Source organism: Saccostrea echinata, unplaced genomic scaffold (genome assembly GCF_033153115.1).
Source record: "Saccostrea echinata isolate AGI-Se365-2 ecotype Australia unplaced genomic scaffold, CSIRO_AGI_Sech_v1 ptg000046l, whole genome shotgun sequence".
Taxonomy (NCBI): Eukaryota; Metazoa; Mollusca; class Bivalvia; order Ostreida; family Ostreidae; genus Saccostrea; species Saccostrea echinata.
Genome location: NW_026889795.1, coordinates 5,645,917 through 5,655,847, shown reverse-complemented (window position 1 = coordinate 5,655,847; position 9,931 = coordinate 5,645,917). Strand labels below are relative to the sequence as shown.

At 34.6% G+C, this 9,931-nt stretch overlaps 1 protein-coding gene across 1 annotated transcript; it reads right to left on the bottom strand.

The window, feature by feature from the left end:
- Nucleotides 1-4,140: 4,140 nt before the first annotated feature.
- On the bottom strand, nt 4,141-9,430 carry LOC133202110 (uncharacterized). The gene is made up of 5 exons (XM_061337889.1): nt 9,355-9,430; nt 8,129-8,276; nt 5,091-5,315; nt 4,769-4,988; nt 4,141-4,389 (listed from the first exon to the last, which is right to left on the bottom strand). The coding sequence occupies exons 1-5, from the start codon at nt 9,404-9,406 to the stop codon at nt 4,156-4,158; spliced, it is 879 nt and encodes a 292-aa protein (XP_061193873.1). The 5' UTR covers nt 9,407-9,430; the 3' UTR covers nt 4,141-4,155.
- Nucleotides 9,431-9,931: the final 501 nt, after the last annotated feature.

The window sequence follows — 9,931 nt, the reverse complement described above, 5'->3', positions numbered from 1 at the left end:
TAGGTATTACGTGTAGTGGAGGCATGGTAAAGTGCATCTATGCACCTGCAACACCTTTTATTTTCATGATTATCTTCTTTTCCTCTAGAAGCAGTTGCAATGAGCATATATGACTATTTTAAGGAAGTCAAAGCAAACGTACGGAAAAGAAACTAGAATTTTTATTTTCGCGGATGCTACTAGACTTATTGTGAAAAGAAACAAACTCATGTTAACCCAAATCATAGCCGTATTTTGGGGAAAACGCACGATTTAATACTGTATGCAGAGGTAAAAATAATGAAACCGGTTCGGTTGAAATGTGAAAAATCGGAATGTTTCTGTATAATCGGGGAGCAGGACTTGATTCCTGAAATGGGGTGAGAATTAACCATTAAATAATCGACTATACGCAGAGCTGAAAATGTCCTAACTTTACAAGTTGCATAAAATTATACCCAATATCTGATTTCTTTCTGAGAAAAGGATGTTGCGTTTCTTTTTTATATAAGCTTGAATCATGCATGACACACGAAGGACGAACACTTCCGTGATTGTTAAGTCATTCTTAATTAATTCGGCTGTAGAGATATAGATCGTACAGAATGTTCATTAATCAGCTATAGTTATCTGATCTTTCAGAGATATGACTTAATGATCTGACACTCCCTTTTTAGCAAATGAGTATAGCTTTAGCGTTATTAATCAAATTAACTATCTTAAATATATACAGCTTTATTGATTTGAGTCAGACCATTCTTCTAATCCTAACATCTACCCTTTATTATCGTTAAACCGCTATAATCTTGATATTTTTTACGAAGGACATTTAATTTTTTTATAGGGGACCTAAAAAATTGAACTGGCAATATTAAAATACTTTGATAATCTGAATTGTCGCTGTCCTTATTAAAGTTTGCTTTCCTTATTATTGTTCAGTCTTGGGTACTTTTTTCTCGACTTTATATTCTTTTATCAAGAAAACCTTTTAAGTACACATATTTTAACAATAAATCCAAGTAATCTGAATTCAACTATCATGATATATATCAATATTATCGAAAATTTTAGACTGTGAAAATGGGGTTACGGAGCACGGTGAAAATTAAGTAATTCTTTAACAATACACTCATTGATGTCTATACTTACATCTCTAACGAATAGCTCTTGAACGAAATAAAATTAAACATTCAAATTTAAATGTGTTATATAATTTCAAATGCCAATTTATAATGTAATACATTCCTTTGTTAAAAATTAATTTCAAAAGACAAATAGTCCTCTTTGAAAAAGAACAAAAACAAAATGTAGTTGTGAAATACTGATGCCCCCGTATGGCAACTTATAGCAAAGGTTAAACTTTCTCAAATGCAAATCAAATATGTTGCTACCCAAAGTAAGGTCTTGTTTCTAGGAATATATCTGTGAAATATGAAAGCCCTAGCAGCAACCATTGAATAGATATGGAAATGGTTAACGTTTTTCAAAAGTATGCCAAACATCAAGGTCAAGGTCAAATGGTATAAATTAATGGTGCCCAAGGAAAGGCCTTCTCCCAAGAAATACACAGGTGAAATATGAAAGCCGAAGCACCAATCTTTCACAAGTTATGACCAAGGTTAAAATTTTCCAAAAGTAGGTCAAACTCCAATGTCAAGGGGTCAAAGTTGTCGGTATCCAAAGTAAGGACTTGTCACAACATATATGAAGTATGAAGGCCCTAGCACCAACCATTCAAAGTTATAACCAAGGTTAAAGTTTTCCAAAAGTAGGTCAAACGTCAAGGTCAAGGGTCAAAGTTATTGGTATTCAAAGAAAGGTCTTGTCACAACAATTACATATGTGAAGTATGAAAGCCCCAGCACCAACCGTTCAAAAGTTATGGCCAAGGATAAAGTTTTTCAAAAGTAGATCAAACTACAAGGTCAAGGTCAAAGGGTCAAAGTTGTTGGTATTCAAAGAAAGGTCTTGTCACAAAGAATTACACATGTGAAATATGAAAGCCCTAGCACAATCCGTTCAAAAGTTATCGCCAAGGTTAAAGTTTTTCAAAAATAGGTCAAACTCCTAGGTCAACGTCAAAAGGTCAAAGTTGTTGATATCCAAAGGAAGGTCTTGTCACAAGGATTACACAGGTGAAGTATGAAAGCCCTAGCACCAATTGTTTAAAAGTTATGGCCAAGGTTAAAGTTTGGTAAAATTTTGCAAAACTGGGTCAAAGTCCAAGGTCAAGGTCAAAAGGTCAAATATGGTGGTACCAAAAGAAAGGTCTTGTCAAAAGGAATACACAAGTCAAATATGAAAGCCATAGCTCCAACCAATCAAAAGTTATGGGCAAGGTTAAAGTTTTTTCCGGACAAACAGACAGACGGACGGACGGACAGGGCAAAAACTATATACCCCCGAATCTTCGATACGGGGGGCATAAAAAAAGTTAAGTTGAAGGACGCAGCGAGTAGCGATATAATTTTGTTTTGCCCTCTTAAACAAACTCTGAAAATGATTGAGGTACCAGGAAATATATCAGAAGTACACTGTACTAGTGAGTTGTGCATTTGTATAATTCGCAGTAAATTAATGCGAAGTTAAATAAATTAAATGCGAATTAAACTAAAGCGTATCAAATTGCGTTCACGTGACAGTTAATGCGAAATCAACAAATGTGCATTATTTAGGGAATAATTGTCTCCTTATTTGTTATATGCGACCGTTAAATCAGTATTAATTAACAAATAAGGAGATAGTTACTTCCATTCTTTATGTTTGATATTTACGTTTAATTTCGTTGAGTTTATTACATATGTAATGGTTTGGGCCGTGGATATCGGCCTAGGTAGTTCAGTCGGTAGAACACCTGACTAGTGATGCAGGGGTCCCGGGCTCGATTCCCGGTTCAGCCATACATTTTCTCTCTTCCTGTTACACATAAAATACGTCTCGAAGAGTTTTGCATTACGTCACAATTTCGTTAATGCTCGTTTTATTAAACACTAGTGTAGTAGCCAATCAAAATGCATTTTACAAAACAGTTGCATTAGAATAAAATTTTATTTGTACATGTACAGCATTTGTTCATTTGCAAATCACGTCACCTTATGCAAAGCAGACATACATCTGACATAATGTCATAGTGTCTCTACACATTTTAGTGGTATATAATTATTTTCCCTTTGTTTTACACTAAATAATAGTATGAATACTTATATCTGATACCAGACTGAAGCTAGCAGCCAATAACAGCAGCCACTACGAGCTTAGTGGCTGATGTTATTGGCTGCAAGCTTCAGTCTGGTATATCTGATCACCAACATGTTGCGTGTGGCTTAGTTTTGCTATTACGCATGTGTCAAAATTCAATTCAAATTAGCGCTCACACGGAGTTAATGCAAAGCAAATTGATGCGTAGTAAATTAATTAGAATTAAACTATCGTAATATGTATTCAATACTCCGTGTGAATGCGGTTCAAATTTACTTCGCAGTAACATGTTTAATTCGAATTAAAGTCTCCGTGTGAACAGGGCATAAGACAAAGATTGAACATGTATTTCCAAGAAGTGCACATAATCGTCTTCTATTGAGTATCGATGACATGTATTCTTGAGCTACATTATAGGTATTGCACTCTAGGTCAATTGCATGATATTTTTTTTGGGGGGGGGGGGGAAATCGTACCTCTTAAGTCCTACATACATGTAAATATTTGTTAAAACCTGTAGTTCTCAGGAATAGAATGCATTTGGGTGAATATTGGGTCTCCTAAATTTGTTGAAATGCTGTCATGATTCCATCTTGAGTTGTGAATAAAATGAGTGTAGACCAATTGTAACATAGAGGATTCGCAATGAAAGACCTTGGAAATATCCGAGAATAAGGTCTTCATGAAAATGCAATAGGTCAAAGTAAAAGTGGGGGAATGTACATGATAAGATTCTCTATTCTTAGGGAAGGATCATTGATCATTTTACTTTTGAAAACATTTATTTTCGATTGAAGTTTTTATTCAAATCGAAAGAATTATAATTTTGCCACAAATAACACAAACGTCAGGCTTTAAATAACTTTTAACAAAAGACACTGAATAAACACCAAGTGTTTACATTAATTAATATCTTTTTTATTTCCAAAAATAATCGTGTCACTGATTTGAGGGTAAAAGATCTGTGGATGAAGACATTTAACCAACAACGCTTCCGGAGGGCGGTGCTGAGATTCGCTTGTAGAAATTGAGGGATTGGTTGGCGCCCTCGGAGAGTGTGTAATACCCACTGTTGTCCACCTTCCAGCAGATAGCCTCCCCCTGTCTCTCGGGACGGTAGGGGAGGGTCTGGGGGTGGTTGTGAATGTGTGCCTCGTAGTTTCCATCCGGTATATACCAATAGTACACGTGGCCATAGGTTTTTAACAGGATCTGAAATTTAGTATATTTAGTATAATTTAGTATCATAATTCAGTATATTTAGTATAATTACATGTAAGTATAATTTAGTATATTTAGTATAATTTAGTATATTTAGTATAATTTAGTAAAATGTCAGACATTTAGAAAATCGAAATATCGACTTTCTTCTTCTTTGTAGTCGACATGTTTGAAAGGAATATTTCTTAAGTGTTTTAGGTCGACATTATCCTGAAATCTAAAGATATTAACCTAGTGATATTCAATTTGTTAAACTTTTTTTCCTTTTTCGAGAAATTTCAATCCTTGTTTTAGAGTGAGTAGTATAGCCTAATCAGTGAGAGTAGTTCAGATCTGAGAATTGTAAAATCTTCTAGTAAGGATGACACACCTCGGTACCAAGGGGGGATATGTCCCCTCCCACTGGACTATTGCTGCTGGCGGTAATTGGGAGGTACACTCCATCATTTACCCAAACATGGTGGTGCTGGTTCCACGCGCTGGACGGCAGGTGGACAAATTTACCGTGGTGCCCTGGGCCCACCTTTGACACTACGTACACCTCTCCTCGAGGGTCGACTAACAGTGTTTCACAATCGTGTTGATCCCAACTGTACATGTAACAAGGAAATCTTTTATGCCTATGTTTTGCTCTGTCTATTAATTCTATTAATATTTAAATTTACTACATAATGTGATTAACATTCACTGACCTGAATTCCAGAGTTCCGTCTAGATTCACGCTCTGGTCATGTATGCTGGCTGGTTCTCGTATTCTATATATAGTATTGGCATCATAGCCCGCATTTCCTCCAGTGTCAGAAATGTAAATACAGTTTCCCGATCCCCCAGTACACGGTCCACAAGCAATGTCCTCCCAATCTTGACTGTGGGCTCCATTGATATAAATAGTAGCGAGCCGACGTCCAGATGTAGCGCTATATATAGATAAAATGGTTTATTGATTGTTCGATCAATTGATTGATTGATTGATTGATTTAATGACTAATCGGTTGATTGATTGATGATTCATTCATTCTTTCATTGACTGATTGATTGACTGAATAAGTGGTTGTTGTATTGGTCAATTGATTTATTAAATAATCAATGGTCAATTGATTTATTAAATAATCAATTGATTTATTCATTCATTGATTAATCAATTGTTTGACTGATTGATTGATTGACTGATAGGGTAAAAATGTTTAATACATGCAAATAAAACAAAATCAGATTCATTCACATTTATTTTGGTGATATGTGCTTTCTGAATGCGCATCCCGTAATTTGAAAATTCTCAATTTTTTCAGGAAATCAAATGTTTCTTTATTTGTTTTATAAATTGTGTACCAATTTTTTTTGCAATTATTTGTATAAATCTTAATATATCTTCATAAATAAGCATCATCTCATAATAATTGTGTGTGTTTTTTTTTTGTTTTTTTGTTTTGTTTTGTTTTTTTTTTTTTTTTTTTTTTTTGAAAGTGTCCTCTACAATATTTTTTGCCATGTCAAGTTACAAATTAATCATTTAAGATTTTGAAATATCATTCAGGAAAAAATCCCTTCTTTCAGAGATTTTTCTCTCAACATTTAGGATATTTTCTTTAATCTAGAGAATTTTAACTTATAAGGAATTCAATAATGTCTACATCTGTTCTTGTATTGTCACTCAAATAAAAAAAAACCCAAAAAATAAAAACAATTAAATTCAAAGAATTATGGTCCCCCGCTTTCGGTGTCCTAGTGGATGGGATGCCATTAGTTATGGCATATTGTAACTGCCTTGTTTGTGTGTCCTGTCTTGTCTGTGCATCATGCAAAAAAGACATAAATTATTGTATTAATAACAGTTATGGCAAGGACTTTAGCTTCTCAAAATGACATCAAACTTCAACATCAAGGTCATGAGGTCAAATATCATTATACAATCCGAAAGGTCTTTCCACAATCAATGCATATGTGAAAAAATATCAAAAACCAGATTATACAATCGGAAAGGTCTTGAAACAGGTCATGCACATGTCAAATACAAATGCCGTACCCTCTCTCAATCAAAAGTTATCAGCAATGTCAATATTTTTGAAAATAAGGTTAAACTTGAAGGTCGAGGTCCTGAGTTAAAAAAAATCATAGTACATTTGGAAATGCTTATCACAGGTAATGCACGTGGCAAATATGAATGCCCTATCTTCGCTCCTTCAAAAGTTAGCAAACTGATAAATTTGTTTGAAAATTATATCAATCTTGAAGGTCAATGTCATGGGGTCAAATATCATAGCACATTCGGAAACATTTTTACACACGAAGTGCACTTGTCAAATATGACCGCCCTATCATATGTCATTCAAAAGGTCAAGGGGTAAAAAAATCATAGCAAGCTCGGAAACATCTTGTCACAGGTAATGCGCATGTCATCAAATATGAAAGCCCTATCTTTTCTCAATCAAAAGTTATGAGCAAAGATAAAATTTTTGAAAAGTAGGTCAAACTTCTAGGTCAAAAACCATAGTTTATTTGAAAAGGTCTTGTCACAGGTGATGTACATTTGTTATATGAAATCCCTATCTTTTCTCCTTAAAATTTTATGATCAATTTTATGAGTAATGTTAAAAATATTTGAAAAGTGGACGAAACTTCAAGGTCAAGGTCACAGGGTAAAAAATGATAGTATATTTACAAAGATCCTGTCATAGCATATGTCAAGTATGAAAGCCCTATCTCTTCTCAATCAAAAGTTATAAGCAAAGATAATATTTTTGAAAAATAGGTCAAACTTCAAGTCAAGGTCACGGGGTCAAACTTCATAGTCTATTTGGAAAGCTCTTGTCACAGATTATATACACGTGTAATATGAAAGCCCTATCTTTTCTCATTCAAAATATATGACCAATTTAAAATAATGTTAAAATTTTTGAAAAGTAGGTCAAACTTAAAGGTCAAGGTCACAGGGTCAAAAATCATTGTATAAATGGAAAGATCTTGTCACAGGTAATATACATGTGAAATATGAAAGCCCTATCTCTTTTCGTTCAAAAGTTATGACCAAGGTTAAAGTTTTTTGTGACAGACAGACTGAAAGAAGGACAGACTGACAGACAGACAAATGAGATTTAATGTCCTCCCCTCGCTTTCGCAAAAGCGAGGGACAAAAAAAGAGAACATAATTAATATTCATCCATTGAGTCCAAATCAGACCCTTACAAAGTAATTTCATTTCGGAAGGGGGACTTTTCAAATATTCTTGACAAACAAAAATGTAAGGTCATCAAGTTTTTGAGGGGGCACAAAAGTATATTGCATTATTTAAGGAGGCAGTTTTGTTTTCCAGGCACGTAGAACGCAGGGGGACCAGGGGTCCCGCCGCCCCTTTTTCTGAGTACAGAATTTTGCAATAATTTTTTTCCTTTAGATGCTGATCCCCCGCCCCCACTTTTTGTTGCTCCAAGGTCGAGCACAAGCAAATTCCAGGATTTGGACAGTTAACTATTTTTTTTTGGGGGGGGTTGGTTGGGGGGGGAAGTTGGTTTCCCACTTTTTGGTCTGGTTTTTTTTTTTTTTTTTTTTTTTTTTTTTTTTTTTTTTTTTTTTTTGCTTCTCAGATGTGTTGGAAAGGTCCCCAACTTTTGAAACCGTTGCTACGGGCCTGTTTTCTTTGGCAAAGATTAAGCGTGCATGCCCCCTTTCCCCGGGTACCTAAGGCCTGCAAATTTTACGAGTCTTAATTATTAAGCTTACTTCAAAACTCTACCTTATGGCAAAGATCCGATGTGTACCACCCGAGTCATTATGTGTGTAGAGTACGTCATGATGTGTTCTGCTCGCGCATATACCGGAAGCTTCTGTGATAGAGTGACTTGTTACTGTTCCAACATGGTGACCGCTCTCAAACTGGGCAGCTATTGCAAAAGAATTTGATAAAATCAGAGACAAAATGCATATAATTTTAAACTTCGAGGGATGTTTCATTCATATTTTTAGCAAACTACATGACAATATTGCATATAAGATTGTTTACAAAAAATCCCCTGAGTTAAGAATATTTAAATGATCAAATATAGATCACCCTGTGACTTGTTAGAACAATCGTCTAGATAGTACTCCCATTACTGTTACTTATCTTGCACAGAGCATGTGTAATCAGACCATGTCTAATCTATTTAACTTAATATTCTACATAATATAAGAGAATGTTGTAGGAGTTTAACTTCAGCAAAAAATTCAGATTAATGTTGAGAAAATGGATGACTTGCATAAGTCCACTGGCGGATTTAGAGGGAGGGATTCCCTTTCTTTACCCAAATTAAGGAAGATGAATATAAATCTTTATATTTTGGTTGCCAGATATTGCTTTTATATACATATAAAGAAAGCTAAAATAACTCACAAATCTTTTTTTTAGGAAACTTTCAACCTGGAGCTTTCAAGGGCTTCGCCCCTGGACCCCCACCAAGGCTTTGACCACATTCGGCCTGTTGCCCCCCCCCCCTTCAAGAATCCTGGATCAGCCACTGAATTATATTGTGTATGTTTGTTTAGGACGACATTTTTCAGAGAGATACCCAAAACGTCATATCCGATTCCAAGCATGACAAACCCCCCCCCCCTCCCCAATTGGTAATATTTTGCGAAAAACTTAATGGAATTTACAGATTTATGCGTATTTTCTGGAGACCGCCCCGAAACAAACAAAAAAAATCTCATAATAATAATTAATAATAATTAACAACAATTAATAATAATTAACAACAAAGTAATTCTTGTCTTCTTCATGGATGATATGCAAAATGTGTGTCTTGTATAAAAAAAAAAAACAAAAAATTTAACCGTTTCTAGAAATTGAATTTACAAAAGCTGTGTATGAATCATTGTCCATCGATGTTGATTTAATAAGATTTTGGGAAAAGGGGGCAGGAGATTGAGGGTAATCTCGTGGTGTATGTCCCAAGAGGAATAACTATGTTTCTGTTTTCTTACCTTTAATTAGCGGGCAAAAAACCAGGACACAGACCACCAGAAAGAGGTCCATTATATGTCTATCAGAGAGAATCCTATAAAAGAGAAGATTATCACTACTTCTGAGATATTTATTGACCATTTTAGGTTGACCTCATTTATGTAACTGATAGCGATCAGTGTGAGAAAAGAAATGTGATCTAGATAAAAATCGTCTTGATTTATAATAGTCAATATAATGAATATACCCTTTCGTCTGTGGAAAAAGAGAGAGAGAGAGAGTCTAGACTCATTTATCCGAACACTTGATGTGTTTCTGGGCAAATCGTCCACATTATTGAAGCGACTGGATTACCTTAATTTTATAAATTGAATTATGATTTATAAATTTAAAAAATAAATATAAATTCTTATCCACAAAAAACCGTTTGGGAGTTGCAGCGTCCGGAATATTGGCATTTGTACATTTTATATCGTTTTGACGACAACTAGGTCACAAAAACCTGTCAGTTATCTAGCCTTACTAGAGAGAAAAAGTTGAGTGAGTGTGTGAGAAATTTTTATATTCCTTATTTTCTTTTCTCGAACAATATTATTC